Here is a 20,368-nt window from a genome sequence, read left to right on the forward strand (position 1 = left end):
TCAAGGGAGGGGGTGCCTGGGAGCCCCCCCCCCCCCCCCCCCCGGGCCCCGGCCATATGAACTCCCAAAATACCCCGGCCTAGATAGGGTTAAGGGAGACAATGACAAATATTGAGGCTGTGATATTCTCGGATAGTGGGCAAAATGAAATCTCAGTATGTGTGAATGTTTATTAACTATTAATGTGAACCTGTATTTGAAATTGAAACTCCTCCTTCCTTGATCTCTCTCTCATCGGAGATCGTTCTAGAAATTGGGAGTGCTTACTTTTTCGCTGATGCACAAAAGCAACGTGCCACCGAATAAGGAATCAATGCGCCCCAACGATATGAGGATTCGGGAACTGCGAAACACATGGTAACGATCGCAAGATATTGATTAACTCTGCAGAATTAGAGAAAAAATATCCAGCATGGCCGCAATTAAAGCTTTGAATCCGAAAGCCGAAGTAGCCAGAGCAGCACAGGCTCTTGCAGTTAACACAAGTGCGGCTAGAGGACTTCAAGATGTCTTACGAACCAACCTTGGACCAAAAGGGACCATTAAAATGTAAGAATCATAGCTTTATTTCGGTGTTCTCTGCGAGCAATCGCTCGTCGAAAGGGTCTGAATAAGGCTCGAATGCCCGCCAGAACTTTCCCGTATGAAAGCAAGCAGTGTCCCGTTACCGTGTCAAGAGTTTGTGTGTGCGTACATGTATACATGTAACTGTGTTGGAAGGAATTGAATGATGTTTGGCATAAAGTAGAGTAAAGTGCCCAAATATCGGACACTTAAGCATAAATGGACCAAAAAAATACAATCAAATAAAAATATTTCCGTAGTAATCAGTTCCCCCATGTCTGCGCGGTCTCCCAAGTCTGCGCACCCGCGTATCTGCGCGATTCTAATTCTAGTAAAAGAAGATACGTAACGAGCACAAACTTTACACATGCAATACATAGACAGGTATTCATAAAAAAATCTGACTCAAAATGGTGGAAAAATAATGAATTCAGGGCATTTTATGTGACGGCCTCAAAATGCAGCCTTTGTGTTTGTCATCAAAATCCCTGAATCGTGTGCAAAGTGAATGAGTGTGCAGACATGGGGTACCATTTTTTTATCAATCTGAAAATGACTGCCCAAAGGTTTTTTCAAGAAAATCTTATATTTTCTTTCATTTTTTAATGAGAAATTTGGTACACTTACTCTGAATAATATAAGCAAGGCTCCACATTAACTTTTTTTGGTGGTGGCCACCAAAATCTTTGAATAATTTTTTTTGGTGGCCCGATATTAAAGTTTGGTGGCCCGAAAAATATAAAGAAAAACATTAAAAATGAATAAATAGGCATAAATGGTTTATCCACTGTAAAAAAAAAATGAAAGAAAATAAATAAAGCGGCGGCGGCGTCAACACCAAATCTTAACCTGAGGTTAAGTTTTTGAAATGACAGCATAACTTAGAAAGTATATGGACCTAGTTCATGAAACTTGGCCATAAGGTTAATCAAGTATTACTGAACATCCTGCCTGAGTTTCATGTCACATGACCAAGGTCAAAGGTCATTTAGGGCCTTAGGGTCAATGAACTTAGACCATGTTGGGGGAATCAACATCAAAATCTTAACCTAAGGTTAAGTTTTTGAAATGTCATCATAACTTAGAAAATATATGGACCTAGTTCATGAAACTTATACATAAGGTTAATCAAGTATCACTGAACATCCTGCATGAGTTTCACGTCACATGACCAAGGTCAAAGGTCATTTAGGGTCAATGAACTTTGGCCGAATTGGGGGTATCTGTTGAATTACCATCATAACTTTGAAAGTTTATGGATCTGATTCATGAAACTTGGACATAATAGTAATCAAGTATTACTGAACATCCTGTGCAAGTTTCAGGTCACATGATCAAGGTCAAAGGTCATTTAGGGTCAATGAACTTTGGCCAAATTGGGGTATTTGTTGAATTACAGCCATAAATTTGAAAGTGTTGGTCTAGTTCATAAAACTTGGACATAATAGTAATCAAGTATCACTGAACATCCTGTGCGAGTTTCAGGTCACATGATCAAGGTCAAAGGTCATGTAAGGTCAAAGAACTTTGGCCACGTTGGGGGTATTTGTTGAATTGCCATCATATCTCTATAAGTGTATTGGTCTAGTTCATAAAACGTGGAAATAAGAGTAACCAAGTATCACTGAACATCTTGTGCGAGTTATAGTAGTTTTCAAAATCAGCACTGCTGCTATATTGAATCGCGTGATGCAGGTGAGACGGCCAGAGGCATTCCACTTGTTATGTATATCATTTTCATTTGGAAATCGGTCTTTTTGAGTCAAAAGAGAGGTCATGATTCCTCTTTTTAATGCTTGCAAATAATCAGGATACACCAGATTTTAGCAAAAAGGTCTGTAGAAGTGCATTTCATTGGTGTAAAATGTGACTTTGACTTGGATTTTCATAGTTCTGTGGAAGATTTCTTAGCAGCAACATTTCGTATCGCAGCTCCCTGAGTCTGAGTAGGCTGCTAACGTAACGCACAGCTGCTTCGATCAAGCATGCAAAGCTCACGCCAGCCGGCTGGATAAAAGCTACTTAATGCTATAGCGGTAGGCCAACTTTGTGTGTGTGTTTGTGTGTGTCTTTTGTTATCGATACCTAGATACCACACGCGTGCAGAGCTGCAACTTAGATTTTAAAAATACTTGCATTTGCCGATTAATATCACGATTCATAAAATATTTGTTTCGGTTGATAAATATCATAAAGTAATTTATATGATATTTATTGATTAAAACAAATATTTTACGATTCCTGATATCTATCGGCAGATGCAAGTAATTTTTTAATACAAGTTGGCAGCTATACAGTGTAGAGCTGCCAACTTGGATTTATATGTATAAGAGACACTTGTAAACAAAGATGGATTTCCCTAGGTAATCCATCTTTTAAGATGAAAATCACGTAAATGTTTTTTATTTTATTTATTTTTACACCTTCATACGTCTAATGCGTATGAAGTCAGGTTTCCAAAATTGGTTAATGAAAAGGTGAAAAATTTAAGGTTTCTTACCAGACCGATCTCATGTAGATCCCTCGATCCGTTTGTCAACAAAGCAAATACAATAGGTCTGACCCTTGAACCGCTTCATTATGACGTACCTTGATTAGCGATGTTACAAAATGCCGTTTTGAAGAACAATTTATAGAAAATTTAATACGTTATAATAATTATTATAATCACGTCTTAAATTTTAGTATGTTAGATGTTAGATCTAGACTTCAAAATGGGAATCTTCCGTCTTCTGGACAGAAATATCACAGTTTCACTTCATTTTCCATTCAAATTAGAAATATTCGTTATTGAAATCTGCATTCTTAAATCATTTCAAAGCAGTGTGATATGAATTAAGGGGATGTTTGGTCAGCTCTAAGGTATAGTTCCCTTTTTCTCAATCTATTTAATGGATATAAAGATATAAAATCTGAAATTACAGAAACATTTAGGGATGGTTCCCTCCCCCCCTCCCCCCTTAGGCACTAGATCTATACAGGTTAAACAGTTTAAACCTTAAACAGTTAAACGTTTATGCTTTTTAACCGTTTTTAAACATTTTGACTCCGCCCTATTCAGTGTAACATGAGTAATAGAGTGCATTGTACAAAATGAAGCTTGTACAAAATAAAACATTCGAATATATGTCTATTTCTTAATTCATGTAAATGTCAAGGGCTTTATATGTATTAGAACCTGTCTTCAATTTACCATTGTATATTTGAACACCAGAGCTATGAAAGCTCTTGTGGCATAAAATGTATTTTTAAATTTATACATACAACATGCAAGAATGATAATGTAATTTGCCATGTCAGAATATTTCATGTGTAGACATTCATGTTAGTAGCAACTCTTGGAGGGGTTTTTTTGGGGGGATGTTCCCCTCCCCATAATATCAAATGGTTGTCAAAATACATTGGAAAATGTTTCAACGTCCGTTTGAACATTGATTTATTTTTACTCTGCTGTAATGAAGTTAACTTTGTTTGGCCCTGTTTTTTTTTCTTACCAGGTTGGTTTCTGGAAGTGGAGACATCAAGCTCACTAAGGATGGCAATGTATTGTTGCATGAAATGGTAATATGCTTGTAGATTTCCTCTGTGTGTGTGTGATATGTTACACTTTATTGTTAAAATCAAGAGGGCAGTATTATAAATTATAATTATGATTTTTTTTTTTTGGGGGGGATCCTTCATGTGATTATTCACAATGTATTAGCAGTTTGTTTAAAACAATTTCACTGCAGCTCAGTTCTAAGTTATATGAACCATGCAGTTGAGTGACTCTCCTAAAAACAAAGATCAAATGTAAGTACATGTGAAATATTTTGTACCAAAAAAAGAAGAAAATAAGCTAGTATTCACAATAGAAATTGTATTTTGAGTGCTCAGTGTTGGTAGGAGCAAAGATACTACAAGGGGAAGATCGGACACTTCGACGATTTTTTGAAACGCTTGATAAATGCTTATGGGGAAGGGCGCCCAACAGCGTTGAGTAAGTAAACCTTTGCATATCGGCATGCGACTGTATAAAACATATGGGGGAAAATGAGAGAAGGGAGTTTGGAGAGCGCTCAAGGGTGGCGAATGGAAATACTTCCATGTTTTATTACCAAGAAACCTCTGAAATATATTCATCTCAAATGTAAGGGGGGAAAATTGAAGAAAAAAAAAATTTAATATAAAAATAGTCGATTCCTTCAACCCTTCACCATTTCTCTCATATGTTTGTACACAACCATCTCGCGAAACGCAAAGGTAAAAAAAGGTCGTTACTCAACGCTGTAAGGCGCTCTTCCCAAGCGTTTCATTATGCGGTCTATGTACTGACCGATCTTCCCCTTGTATCTTTGGTAGGAGGCTTATTGATTGTTCAATATTTCCCATTTCTTAATCATCTCACAGCAAATTCAACACCCCACTGCATCCATGATAGCAAAGGTTGCAACTGCTCAGGATGATATCACTGGAGATGGAACAACCTCCAATGTTCTCATCATTGGAGAGCTTCTCAAACAAGCTGATCTCTTTATCTCTGAGGTAAGGAAAATTTCCCTGATTGTATTCTATTGGGAGTCGGTTATTGTGTAATCCATACAGATTGCGATTTTCTAGATTTCATGAATTCAGATACAAAAGAGATATTACATATCACCCATGTTGTGCATATACAGTGCTTCCCACTAAAAACGAGATTTATCTATGATTTATCATAACTAAATCACAACTACAATAGACAAATGACTTACCATTTTAAAGCTTAGAATCTCCTCTCTTTAACATCAACTTGTTGGAGTGGAGTTTTCTGTGGTTATACGCTTAAACCAAATAAAAAGGTTTTCTTCATGTGCTTCTAGGGTCTGCATCCATGCATTGTGACCGAGGACTTTGACTACCAGAAATAAGGCCCTAGTGATCCTATGTTTTTACCCAAATAACAAAGACAATCTTCTTTCTTCATGTACTCTAGGGACTTCATCCACGCATTGTGACTGAGGGCTTTGAGTTAGCCAAAGAGAAGGCATTGGAGACCCTTGAGGGTATAAAGGTTTCCCAGGAGATTAATAGGGATATTCTCATCAATGTGGCACGTACTTCACTTCGCACCAAGGTCCACCCTCAGCTCGCCGATCTCCTCACAGAGGTGAGGATATTTATTTTTTATTATACCCGGGGGTCTTTCACAAAAAATCCATATGCACAAGTGCCAACGATTACCTGATACTTCAAGCGTTATCTCGTTGACTAAGCACATCCATTAGTGTGATATGACTAATGTAATAATAGCATTATATTTGAACATGTGAATGAGAATTTAACTCCCGAAGTTTGGGGGTGTTTTTTCTATGAAAACATGACATATTTTGGATATTTCATTTAGCACCGGAACTGGTGACTAGTAACGCAGTTTATTAAGTGGTGTACTGTCTTGTGCCTGATGAAATACCCCAAATTTGCCTGGTGCTTTGACATGGTGATACCAAATTCTCCATAATTTAATGATTTGATAAATCATAAACTTGCATTGAAATGCTTTCTTAACATAAAAATAGAATTTGAATATCCAAATATCATATATTTTTTCTTATGCACTTTGAAATGATTTGTAATCTGATTTATAAGATCATGTACCAGTCATTAGTATACCTAAGTCATTTGTTAATTTATGAAACAAACCTTAGTTCTCAATGAGAATCTGACCTTCTTCAGCTTTCTTGTTTTCATTTCGCCTGCATAGCAGAGCAAGACTATCAAAATAGGCACCGCTTTTCCGATGGTGGCGAAAACGGTGGCGTCGTCAACATTGAAATTTCGTCATAACTTTAAAATTTTATGGATCTAGTTAATGGTACTTGGACATATGGGTAATGGTGTATCACTGAACATCCTGCGTGAGTTTTGGGTCACATGACCAAGGTCAAAGGTTGTTCAGGGTCAACAAACTTTGGTCATTTTTGGAGTGATTGTTAAATTGTCATCATAACTTTAAAAGTTTATGGATCCAGTTCATGAAACTTGGACATAAGAGCAGTCAAGTATCACTAAACATCCTGTGTGAGTTTCAGGTCACATGACCGAGGTCAAAGGACATATAGGGTCAATAAACTTTGGCCATGTTGGGAGTATTTGTAGAATTGCTATCATAACCTTGAATGTTTATAGATCTAGTTCATAAAATTTAGACATAAGAATAATCAAGTATCATTGAACATCCTACGTGAGTTTCAGGTCACATGATCATGGTCAAAGGTCATTTAAGGTCAATGAACTTTGTCCATGTTGGGGGTATTGTTGAAATGCCATCATAACTGAAAGTTTATGGATCTTGTCAAATGAAACAAGGAGGAAAGGGTAAACAAGTATCACATACTGTTTTGCACGAGTCTTAGGTCACAATGATCAAGGTCAAAGGTCATTTAGGGTAAATGAATATAGTGTTTTATTATCATATGAATTGCGTTTTTGTAAATGATTATTCAATAGTTGTTTTCATAGTCAGCACTGCTGCTATATTGAATCAGGTAATGCAGGCGAGACTGCCAGAGGCGTTCCACTTGTTGTGTTCCACCTATGTACATGTACATATTACATGAACAACAAATTATTCCAAATGAAATACGGTAGGGTAATGGCTCAGCATGTATTCTTAAAGTTCATATTGAAAATGATTTAAGAAGTTGTTTTCTGAAGATATTTTGCCAGATATTTTTGAAATTACAAACCAGTCATTGATGCTCGGTCTCATCTATAGATGCATTTCCATGACCTCATTTCTTACAGGTGGTAGTAGATGCGGTTTTAGCCATCAAGAAGCCTAACGAGCCCATTGACCTGCACATGGTTGAGATCATGCAGATGCAGCATCGCAGTGATACCGATACCTCCCTGGTGCGCGGCCTGGTGATGGACCATGGAGGGAGGCATCCTAACATGAAGAAACGTGTGGAGAAATCTTTCATCCTCACCTGTAATGTGTCAATGGAATATGAGAAGAGGTAATGCCTATCAAGTGTTCTGATGGTGAAGTGCAGCTCGGTCTTCACCTGGTTGTCTACTCTCCATTTGGCCTCGTCCCACTTGGTCTAAGTCTAGTTTGTCTACAACAAGTTTGTCTACTACTCATTTGGTCTAACTGCCATTTAGCACATTTATCGATTTGTCTAATTTCCACTTGGTCTAAGTCTAGTTTGTCTAATTTCCACTTGGTCTAATGCCATTTAGGCTATTTGGTAAGATGAACAATTTATTAACCAGATTTTCATTTGATATAGCAAAAACATGATAAGAGGAGGAAGTAGATATAGACCATCTGGGCATGAAGCTAAATGACATTACACAAAGTTGAGGAGGAGACAAAGTGGTGGTTTGTCCAAACTGGGCGTTGTGCCGTGCGCCTGTAATCCAAGCCATATGGGCAAGTTACAAATTGATGCAGAGGTTCGAGGTTTGAGCCCTGGTCACGTCTTTCTGATGGTGATGTTAAAGGTCTGTCCCAGACGTAAATAATCATATCTGATTGATACACGTCTGACAAAACTCTAATACACACACACACACAAATGGTAATTATGCAAAATAGATCATAAAGTGTGTTTAGCCATTAAGGTGTTGGATGATTTCAGAAGTAGACCAATTGCTCATTGGCCAAGTGTACATTTAAATAAGCTGTTTTAATTATTAGGAGGTATCACATGGGCAGCGTTTCATGAAGAATTGCAAGTGATTTTCTCCAACAAATTTGTTCTCCAATCAGAGGAAAGGGTTTCAGGAGCTTATAACAGTTGATGGTGAAATTCACTGACAAATTTGTTTCATGAACCATTTTCGAGCAGTTTTAAGAATTTTTTATGAGGTTTCTGCCATAAATTTGATGGAACAGGATCAATTCTTTTAGAATATCCCAGGGTTCTGAGGACCTGAGTGATTTTTTTTTGTGTGTGTCTACCACATACTCATAATCTGAAATTTAAAGAAGTGTTGCAGAATCATTGCTCCTTCGCTGATTTGAACAAATTCAACTTGAGTATGTATCATCTCTATATTTATATTTGGTAGTTTCTTATATTTGTCACTTGTATTAGGTAAAAGATAAAATAATGCAAAATTGTTGTTGGTTCTTAATGTTGTGGAGTGTGGTTGGGGGAAAAAAATAAGGAGAATAAAAAATCGCGCTCCTAAAAAAAAAAAAAAAAAAATTGCTAAAATTTCATATTTTACATCTTTAAATCCATGAAATGACCATCTATTTTCCATAATTCTTTGAAATTATTTCGATTTAGTTGAAAACTATCAGAAAAATGAAGAATATTCACCTCTGTCCCGACTCTGTTTTGAATTTAAACTCGGCAAATATTTTAGTCCCATATGTAGATTTTCATGGCAACACCATGGAAGTCTACATGTGGGACTACAATATTTAGTGTAAGTTCAAATCAGTGTCGGGAAAGAGGTGAATATTCTTCATTTTTCTGATAGTTTTCAACTAAATCAAAATAATTTCAAGGAATTATGGAAAATAGATGGCCATTTCATGGATTTAAAGATGTAAAATATGAAATTTCAGATTTTTTTGGGTTTTTTTTGCAGGAGCGTGATATTTTGTAAACGTATTGACCCAGGCCTAGTTTCACCACAGATTAATTAATAGCTACACAGCTATTGCATATACGATGTTAAGAAAAAATCTACAATTTAATATACATGTATTGTATTGAATTGATTTGAGCTGCTAAAGGAGAGCGATTCTGAGGAGCTCAATTGAGCTCCTCAAAAAAATAAGGAGAGAGATTTATTGAGCTCCACGAAATTATAAACGTGAAGGACTGAACAATGATTTCCATGAGGGACCCATCTGAAACATATCAGTCAGTAGTTGCTATTGCTTTGAATAAGTCACTACCCTTTTATACCAACCAGGGCCCTGTAGCACAAAACTTAGGGCTTGATTATAGGGCTGATTTTAATGCCTGATTATGTCAATCATTACATGTATGTACAATCAAGCCTGCAATCAACTACATGATTAATCGCTGACCTTTGTGTTTCCGGTTCCGCGTCTTACCTGGCATTGATTCGTAATTCTGATAACTTTGCCGACTTGAGAATAAGAACGATTCCTCATTGCATATGTCTTTGTTGCTCTTTTTTTTTCAGTGAGGTAAATGCTGGGTTCTTCTACAAGTCTGCTGAGGAGAGGGAGAAGCTTGTCCAGGCTGAAAGAGCTTTCACCGACGAAAAGGTTCAGAAGGTCATTGACCTCAAGAGGAAGGTCTGTGAGGGAAACGACCGAGGATTTGTTGTCATCAACCAGAAGGTACTGTATTTCTCGGGATTTATTAGTGTTGGGATACCATTTTGCATCGGTAATCTTATGTGATCAATTTCCCTCCCATAAAGGTGCTCTCACACTTACGATGGAGTCTTGGTCACGACGGTCGCTGAAGGCTTAAGTGACCTTTTTGCAGTACAGCCATTATAGACCTCAGTAGACCCAATAAAAAGCATCTTCAAAGATATATTTATCTCCAAAACTGTTCGTAGCAATGACATGACTGTTCACACCAAGTATAGTCTTAGTACCCAAGTACCTTTATCGTGGCTTTTGTATTTAAAAAGTGAATGAAACAAGTTTCTGAGGGTTTGGTGACCTATAAACCTATCTTTGGTGAATTTGATACAAAATGAGATTCTAACATCCTGTGTGCACATATCTATACTTAATGAAGAGTATCATGAAACTTGCTAAGGAAGGTATCATGAAACTTTCTAATATCATGAATCTTTCTCAGGAAAGTATCAAGATTCTAAGAAAAATGAAATTGATATATTTGAATTTTTTGTAATTTGTCTTTGTTGTATTCACTTGGGTATAACTTTGTTAAAATATTATTCATCTCATGATGTGGAGCATGGTTTACAATGCAAAATGTATTTCATTTGTTTGCAATGGGAATAACACAAAATTAATCATACGGTCATTGGTTATTGTGATATTAATATTGGAGAGTGCACAGTATAAATACACAATTTCATTTGTTATATTTACCAGGGTATTGATCCCCTATCATTGGATATGCTTGCGAAGGAAGGTATCATGGCACTACGTAGGGCCAAGCGAAGGAACATGGAAAGGTAGGTTTATCATAAACTTTGAATGAGAGGCTCACTGAAAGCTTAACTCAAGTTAGTCTCAAGAAACAATTATCTCAAAAGAAAGTGTTTCAAAGCTGGGTTAATTGCTACGAATGCTGTCAGAGATCTAGATTTAGTATGCTTTGATATAATTAAGTTGAATAAACCGAATGATATCATGTCACAGATTCTTGGCAGAAACTGAGTACGCTAAACATCGCAATAACGAATAAGCATGTGTGAGTATGATTTTTAGTACTTGTTGGAAAAGAAGGACTTATACCTCCAGAATGACATGGTTATTTTGCTACTTGGGAAATTTTCTTAATATCTAGTAATTAGTACATACTTTCAATTTATTATTCATTGGATTTTGTTGAAATTGTGTTGTGGTTATCACAGCTTGAACTTATGTGTAAATGGGACTGACTTTGTTAGGACATTGAGTGGAGAGGTTAAGTGTAAGTAAATAATATTTTTACAGGAGCTTTCAGTTAAAAAGCTTCTAATTTTCATTAAGAAATCTTTTTTGACTTTGGTAGTATTCTGTAATTGAACGATGAACTTAATCGAAACATTGAAATTTCATATCTTCGGAATGAAATAAGTTTTCTCCTAGTCATTCCGAGCACAATCAAAGGTTCATTCAGACATGGTGAAGCTAGGTTTAGCACGATGTTTGTGTATTAACTCAACTTTGAATTTGCCAGCGCCATAATGAGGCTGCGATGAATGCAAGGAATGCTCCCCAGGGAGTGGAAATTGTGCACTTTTCGTGCGGGATTGAAATGAATCCAATGACCGGGGTAATAATATGCTGTAACGCGCTTTGGGCCATTCTGGGAAAAGCGCTTTATAAAAATTGGCTATTATTATTATTATTATTATTAATGGGGTATGAGGCATAAGAAATGTAGAGGAAAGCAATGTTTTTGTTGCAAGGCGTAGCATTAAAAAAAAAAAAAGTATGCACTACATTACATGTATCTGTTCAGAATTTCAACAACTAAAATCCTTGAATTATAGTGATGAGTTTTTCCATGCTACTCGCACTACCTATTAAAATACTTGAGTAAGAAAAAGTGTGTTTAGATAGATAAATGGATTATATTAGCAAACGTGACAGATTTGTCTCACCATATATCTAAACATGAAGGAGAATGTTGCTGAGATTTGTCTCACCATTCATTCTGAATGAAGCTTAACTAGTAAAGTACTCCAATTATATTATCAGACTGAAGTTGGGATTATTTTGTTGAATTAATAACAGGTTACCCCTGGCCTGTGGTGGTGTAGCAGTGAACTCCTTTGATGATCTCACCCCAGACGTTCTAGGTGAAGCTGGACTGGTCTATGAACATGTCTTGGTAAGCAGCATCGGAAAGATCCTAACCTTAGCAGAGTTCTTTTATTATAATGTATTAAGCAGGCTATTGTCATGTGATTTTGCATATACGATTAGAAATTGAAAAACTACAGGTGTGTAATACAGTGTATGTGTTCAAAGACTGATTGATAAAAAACCTATCCAACTGTTGTAATATTGGGTTGAGATTTGTCATATTTAGTCTTCGGCATTCAAATTGTGTTTCCCGGCAAAAAGCCGGGAAAACATTGCTAGGTATAACATTGCTCTTAATAGGATTTCTTTTATTTCCTAATTTTGATTCTACATAATTAATGTGCATTTTTCTGAGGCCTATTAGTAATTATATTCAGTTTACCCACTATCTATATCATAACTTCTTTGTATCATAGCTTCATTCGTTTATATTAGGACCTGGGTGGTGGTTTATAAAGCTATTCGAACATCTTTGCAAATGACTGAGGACCATCTGTAGGGGGCTTAAAGGGATGGTACAGGCTGGAGATGATTATATCTTAATAAATAGAGTAAAATTCACAGAGCAAAATGCTGAAAATTTGATCAAAATCGGATAACAAATAACGAAGTTATTGAATTTTAAAGATTTGCATTATTCCAGTGAAACAGTTCTAGGCATGTCTTCATGAATATTCATTAGGTGGGCTGATGATGTCACATCCCCACTTGTTCTTTTGTATATTATTATATGAAAGAAGGTTTGTTCAAAAATTTTCTACCAAGAACTAAAGCAATTGAATTGACAACTGATTAAGTGCATTAGTTATTTATTGCTGCAACTTATTTCATCATAATGGAGACACATCATTTACACATGTATGAAAAAATGAAACAATTATGATTTCATGTAATAACATAAGAAAAAGGAAAGTGGGGATATGACATCATCAGCCCACCTAATGAATATTCATGACGATGTGCATATAACTGTTTTCACAAAATATTGATAAACTTTAAAATTCAATTACTTCGTTATTTGTTATCCGATTTTGATAAAATTTTCAGCATTTTGCTCTGTGAATTTTACTCTATTTATTTAGATATAAATATTTTCAGCCTAGACCATCCCTTTAAATAGATTCTTAGGACTCCATCATAATGACCTTACAAGATCTCCAGCATGAAAGACAATAATCACCCAATTCCCAAAATCATTTTGATTCTCATTGCAGCTGAAATCTGGTATTTCCAAATTTCAAAATCATCTGAATGGAAATTTCGAGAATTGTCAAGATTTGATGAGGCTTATTGTAAAGGCACTTCCATTATATTAAAACACGCAAAAATTGAGGCATCTTATTTAGCACAAGAAAGGGTCACCAATTATGTTTAAAGTTGTATGTAACTACCCCTCCCCTCCCTCCACCCTTGGAATAATTAAAGGACAAGTCCACCCCAACAAAAAATTGATTTGAATAAAAAGAGAAAAATCTAACAAGCATAACACTGAAAATTTCATCAAAATCGGATGTAAAATAAGAGAGTTATGACATTTTAAAGTTTTGCTTAATTTCACAAAACAGTTATATGCACATCCTGGCCGGTATGCAAATGAGGAGACTGATGACGTCATCCAATCACAATTTCTTTTGTATTTTATTATATGAGATATGAAATATTCTAATTTTCTACTCATTGTCAAGTGAAACAACGATTAATTCCTCCCTGAACATGTGGAATTAGCATTGTTTAATACTATATGGTTCAGTCAAGTCTGTCCCTATGGTTAAATCTGTAAAAAATGAAATATTGTATAATTTAAACAATAAAAAACAAAAGAAATAGTGAGTGATGGACATCATCGACTGACTAATTTGCATGTCACTGAGTTGTGCTTATCACTATTTTGTGAAAAATAAGCGAAACTTTAAAATGCCTTAACTTTTCTTATTTTACCTCCGATTTTGATGAAATTTTCAGTGTTATGCTAGTTTGATTTTTCTCTACTTATTCAAATCAATATTTTGCTGGGGTGGACTTGACCTTCAATAATTTTAAGGTCCATTTCAGTAAAGCAAGAATGTTCAAGGTGTGTAAAAATGAGCTACGAGAATGATAAAAATGTTTTATATAAGGTCAGTGTGAAGAGCATTTAACAGTGGCATCATCATTTTTTTCATTGATGTGATTTACAGGGAGAGGACAAGTACACATTTGTTGAGGAGTGCAAGAACCCTCAATCTGTGACTATCATGATCAAGGGCCCGAACAGACACACCCTCACCCAGATCAAAGATGCTACTCACGATGGACTCAGAGCTGTAAAGAATGCTATTGATGATGGTAAGTTGCTTCTTGCTGATGCTTATTCTCATTTGTGTATTATAGCAAGTTTGTAGGTTCTGCGACATTTGCTCCTGTGACAGTTTGTCAGACCGAAAGTCCCCACTAGGGCCCGTATTCTGAAGTCAGGGGGTGTTTCACTGTTTCACAAAGATTTAAGTATGACTTAGAGTCGCACTTGATTACCGAGTTGCGTACGGTATGAAAGGCTTGACCGCATTGGTCAGATCGTGTCATGAGGACGCGCACTAATGCGTATCTATCAATAAGGTCACGCGTTGCATATCATGGATGCGTTGGCATTTAAGTGCGACTTAAGTCGTACTAAAATCTTTGTGAAACACCCCGCTGGTTTAATTCAAACTCAAGTTTAAAGTTATGGTTTAAGTATGGAAAGCCAATTGTGACATTTGAAACATACAACTTAATAAAAATTTGACACTTTTGGCTTCCCATAAGTATAGCGCAGAGTTAGACCATTGCCTAAGTTAAACCTGACTTACGGGCCATTAAGTCTAACATAAACCTGAACTTCAAAGCTAACTCAGACCTTAATCTCAATTAAAAAAAAAACTAAAACAATAATGCTTATACCTCACCTTATATCTTCATCATAGGACTACTTGCCCCAGGATCAAATGTCCTGTTACCATTTTGTGAACTAGACTAATTTCTAGAGTGTTGTTTTCTCCATGCAGACTGGAATAGATTGAACCTTTTTTTTTTTTCAATTTAATTTTTCATTTTTGTATTGAAAATATTTTGGTGATCATCAGATTCAGCAATCATTGTTGATTATCTTGCATCTAACTATGGAAAGCAACAGCACTGTTGTGTTCCAAATGTAAAAATTCAATGGCGTCATGTATTGCATCAGAACTCCCTGAACTGTGCCACATGTGATTCTGAGTGGATTTTCACATTTTTAAAATATTTTATTGATCTCCTGAAGTTTCATAGCTTTGTAAGAGTTCTCTTTAGGGCAACTTTACCAATTATGTACACTCAACCCCCTTTCTGTTGGACCTATCAGAAATGATTTAGCCCAGATGTCTAGTTCATATGGACAGATATAATGCTCTCATTTTTGTCTCGCCTGCATAGCAGAGCGAGACTATAGGCACCGCTTTTCCGACGGCGAGACTGCCAGAGGCGTTCCACTTGTCTCACCTGCGAAGCAGAGTGAGACTATAGGCGCCGCTTTTCCGACAGCGGCTGCGTCAAAACCAAAGGTTAAGTTTTGAAATGACAGCATAACTTAGAAAGTATATGGACCTAGTTCATGAAACTTGGCCATAAGGTTGATGAAGTATTACTGAACATCCTGCCTGAGTTTCAGGTCACATGATCAAGGTCAAAGGTCATTTAGGGTCAATGAACTTAGACCATGTTGGGGGAATCAACATCAAAATCTTAACCTAAGGTTAAGTTTTTGAAATGTCATAACTTAAAAAATATATGGACCTAGTTCATGAAACTTGGACATAAGATTAATCAAGTATTATTGAAAATCTTGCCTGAGTTTCAAGTCACATGACCAAGGTCAAAGGTCATTAAATGTCAATGAACTTTGGCCAAGTTGGGAATATCTGTTGAATTACTATCATAGCTTTGAAATGTTATGGATCTTATTCATGAAACTTGTACATAAGAGTAATCAAGTATCACTGAGTGTCCTGTGCGAGTTTCAGGTCACATGATCAAGGTCAAAGGTCAATGAACTTTTGCCAAGTTGGGGGTATTTGTTGAATTACCATCATAACTCTGAAAGTTTATGGATCTGATTAATGAAACTTGGACATAAGAGTAATCAAGTATCATTGTACATCCTGTGCGAGTTTCAGGTCACATGACCAAAGTCAAAGGTCATTGAACTTTGACCATTTTGGAGGTAATTATTAGATTGCTATCATAACTTTCAAAGTTTATAGATATAGTTTATAAAATGTGGATATAGGGGTAATCAAGTATCACTGACAATTCTTAGGTCGCATGATCAAGGACAAATGTCATTTATTGGAAATGAACGTAGTATTGTATCATTATATGAATGGTGTTTTTTGTGAATAATTATTTTATAGTAGTTTGCAAAATCAGCACTGCTGCTATATTGAATCGCGCGATGCAGGTGAGACTGCCAGAGGCGCTCCACTTGTTTTAATGATGTGAGCAGTTCATGGAGTGAAGTGAGAATGGAGAATGATAAAGTTCAGACAAACAAAAGGTTTTATTACATTTAGGAATTGTCTTTTAATAGAGATATTTGACGAGAAACCTTTTGTGTGAATCCTTCCTGTCAGGTTGTGTGGTTCCAGGAGCAGGTGCCCTTGAAGTAGCCATCTACGCTGCCCTACAGAAGTTCAAGGAGACGGTCAAAGGTCGTGCTAGGCTTGGTGTCCAGGCCTACGCCGAGGCTTTTCTCGTCATTCCTAAGGTCCTGGCCCAGAACTCTGGTCTAGATGCCCAGGAGACCATGGTCAAGCTACTAGAGGAGTATGCAGAGTCTGGTCAACCTGTCGGGGTCGACATATCATCAGGTCAGTTATCGAGATTTTTTTTGTTAGACGTATACAAATTACCATTGACTTTGCATGCTGGCGCTCCGGGGGAAATTTTCCCAGTGAAGGGGAAAAATTATAATTACAAAATAATATGATTTCGTGAGTTTGAATTTCTGAAATTTTGAAGTACATGATTTAAACCTTGATTTGAAATATGTATGGTATATGTTGGGCACCATTTCTTTTTCAGAAGTTCAATATATTTTTTTTGTTTTTCTGACTCCTATATTAAAAAAAAAAACAGTGTCATTGGTTCAGATTTTCCATAGGAGGTAATTGGATTCTTGGGAGGGATAGATTCATTGAAGCCAAGTATGTAACTTAAAATGTAATTGTCTGAAAAATGGCATGAATGTATACTAATTCTTAGCTATGTTTTTAATTTGTTGATAGGTGAAGCAGTTGTTGCATCAACAGTAGGCATCTGGGATAACTACTGTGTGAAGAAACAGATTCTTCATTCATGGTAAGTAATGTACCACTACATATTAAAATTATTCATGACTCTTTAATATCATCATGTATTTATCTATTCATCCATTCTTTACCCCATTTTCAACTTACTCATTATAATCTCAATAGTTTGTATTCTGTCTCTATGCTAAAGCCTTTTGTATAAGGTACTATCACTGGCCAAACACAGTGAAAGTTCATATTTCTTAGGAGGTGAAGTGTTTTGATTGGTGTACTGTAGATGTAGTTATTGTTCTATAATTATATTTGTTATATGAAAAAAAAAAATAATATAGGATTTGTAAAGCGCACGTATCCACCTTGCTAGGTGCTCAAGGCACTCCTATATCACCCCGGCTAAGCTAGTCTATATGAAATCATATTCTTATTCTAATGACTATATTTCATATTTTGTTCCTCTCTCGCCTCTTACCACAGTACCGTCATCGCCAGTAACCTCCTCCTTGTAGACGAGATCATGAGAGCTGGGTTATCATCGCTCAAAAATACAGCAGGGTGATTTTCCCCGCCAACTAGTCTAACCAGCTAAAGTAATAATATTGTCGTAAATTAATGTTTTTTTGTTAAGTCAACAAATGCCCATTCATTCATACTGGTGTGTGCGTTTAAAAAGATTGGGAGTTTTTCAGCCAATATTTGATAGTAGGTTTACGCTTTTCAGACTTCAGAAGAAGCAGCACTGTATGTTTTCTCGGACCATGGTATATAAACCAAAGAATGGTTTTCCATTTCATGAACGCCGAGAGGCATTGGTTGCGAGTTGATAACAGTTCTCAGACATAGCCTTTATAGTTATTTATAATGAAAATAAATCTTGAATGCAATGAATTCTTATATCCTATATAAAAGCTACCTGTTCATGGCCAATTATCGATCCCAGATCAAAACCATATGATTTTCATCTGATTTCAGGGGGCGTCATGGGCTAGTGGTTACGACTCTTATCTCTCAATCAGAGGGACGTGGGTTCGAATCCCAGCCATGGCGTGTTTTCCTTCAGCAAGAAATTTACCCACGTTGTGCTGCACTCAACCCAGGTGAGGTGAATGGGTACCCAGCAGGATTAATTCCTTGAAATGCACTCAGCGCTGGAAGGCTGCTTTAGCTAAAATAAATAACACAACAACAATGCGCCTCAGAATAGATTATTTCTCAATGGATGGCGCAATATAAATGCCTATTATCATTATAATGTTTATATCCCTTCTGTATTGCATCCTAGTGAAAAATATCTAAGAGCATGCGTGTGTAAGTACCCTGTACAGTGGACTCTTGTATCAGTCTACAAGTATAATTGTAACTCCAGGGGAGCATTTCATGAAACAAATAGTGGTTTTCACCGACTATGTAGCTCTGAGCCAATCAGATGCAAAGATTTCAGTAGCTTAAAACAGTCAATAAAAATCACTTGCGAATGGGCTTCCTAAAATGTTCCCATGATGTACATGTATACAGAGCTGCCAAGTAGTACTGGTTTTCAGTAATTATTACTTAAAAATGAGAAAGAATACTGGTGGTTTCATGCAAATTACTGATTTCTTAAGTTTCAGTTTGTGTGTTGACCTATGGTATTTCTGTGAAAATACTGATTTTCAGTCTTTGAAATACTGAAATGTGTTTTATTAGGTTGGCATCTCTGTATATCTACTTGCCTTTAAAGGTGTCATGTGGGCATTATCACTGAACACAGACTACATGTATGTGGGAGCTTTACCTCATCTTTCTAATGTGTGTAACCAACCCGTTATATTTATTAGGATGTATTTTAATCGGGGATTTCAGTAATATAAAATAGAAAGCAAGTTTTGTTCAGTTATTCAGAGGCTCGTTTCATAAAACTTGTCAGACGTGGAAGAAGCGACTGTTATAAACTCCTGAAATCATGCCATTTTCTTGGCTGATGGTGAAGTTGTGACAGAGTTCTGGCAATTGCGATTAATAACAAATTTTATGAAAATGGACCAGGTGCTACTGGAAAGTTGTTAGATGATATGAATGAATGGGCATTTTGTGACTAGTTGACTTTGTGATGATGCAGGGCTATTTAAGCACTATCTCTTTTTTTGTTACAAATATTTGTTTTTTTTCTTTCTACATATTTTTAACGTCACATAAAGTTATGCTGAAAGCTTGCAACCATGAGATTAGATGAAAAGACCCACAATGAATTGAAAATTTAAAGACACAAGAATTGTGGAAATTCAACCTAGCATAATGTCTATATTTCTTCAAAGATATGAAACATTCTTGACTACTGATAGTCCATTCCATTCGAATCCATGATTTATGCTATTCAGTAGGTTAATATCTTATCTAAACACAGTTCCAATAAGCTACACAAAATGCACAAGTCTTTAATGGTAATCTGTTAATAACCTGGTTTAGAATAAGAAATATGGATTCTGTTTACTGTAAATGCTCCATTTGTTCCCTGATTTTCAAGGCATTTCTAGGTGGTAGATAGGGCACATATGTCTTATGATTGCTAATAGGCACCTGATCAAATCACCAGTATGTATCAGCTTGTTACCAGGGGGTTGAGGGTTGACGTAGCTCACTTGGACATTTTGAAATTCTGGTATAAAAAATGATAACATACAGATTATGAAAACCAGGAAGTCTAAACACTATCTCACTTCATACTACCTATGAAGCAAATTAACACTTCTCAGTAGATAGCTGGCAATTAAGCTGGGGGTATCTGCTAACTTGCAGATGAACTGGTTGTTTTACCCCCCCCCCTGCTCTAACCTGAAAGAGATAAACAGTATGATAGTACTTTATAAACTTGCAAACCAATTGTAATAAAGTCTTATGTAATTATGGTAGTGGCGTGTAATTTTTTTTCAGTACCATGTAATCTGAATGCTGTGATAAGTCGGTGATTAATAAAAGTATTGATTTGATATTACAAATTAAGATAGCAAAATAAATTTTGTTTAGATGTATTATACATTTTTTTTAAAATCAGGATAGAGGAAGTTTT

At 36.1% G+C, this 20,368-nt stretch overlaps 1 protein-coding gene across 1 annotated transcript; it reads left to right on the forward strand.

Annotated features, from left to right (window-relative positions):
* Positions 1-46: 46 nt before the first annotated feature.
* Positions 47-20,297, forward strand: LOC129254416 (T-complex protein 1 subunit zeta-like). The gene is made up of 12 exons (XM_064115434.1): positions 47-549; positions 4,062-4,125; positions 4,954-5,088; positions 5,519-5,692; positions 7,330-7,544; positions 9,703-9,862; positions 10,598-10,680; positions 11,951-12,047; positions 14,200-14,347; positions 16,648-16,884; positions 17,302-17,374; positions 17,800-20,297. Exons 1-12 carry the CDS (start codon positions 413-415, stop codon positions 17,879-17,881), a joined length of 1,605 nt encoding a protein of 534 aa, XP_063971504.1. The 5' UTR covers positions 47-412; the 3' UTR covers positions 17,882-20,297.
* The last annotated feature ends 71 nt before the right edge of the window (positions 20,298-20,368 follow it).

The sequence above is a fragment of the Lytechinus pictus genome, chromosome 2 (genome assembly GCF_037042905.1).
Source record: "Lytechinus pictus isolate F3 Inbred chromosome 2, Lp3.0, whole genome shotgun sequence".
Lineage (NCBI taxonomy): Eukaryota > Metazoa > Echinodermata > Echinoidea > Temnopleuroida > Toxopneustidae > Lytechinus > Lytechinus pictus.

What these genes read in the sequence shown, in the direction of transcription:
- LOC129254416 (XM_064115434.1), top strand. Translation starts at nt 413, where the DNA reads ATGGCCGCAATTAAAGCTTTGAATCCGAAAGCCGAAGTAGCCAGAGCA. An exon ending in CGGGGTCGACATATCATCAG is followed by an intron (nt 16,885 to 17,301) that starts GTCAGTTATCGA and finishes ATTTGTTGATAG; the next exon opens with GTGAAGCAGTTGTTGCATCA. An exon ending in AAACAGATTCTTCATTCATG is followed by an intron (nt 17,375 to 17,799) that starts GTAAGTAATGTA and finishes CTCTTACCACAG; the next exon opens with TACCGTCATCGCCAGTAACC.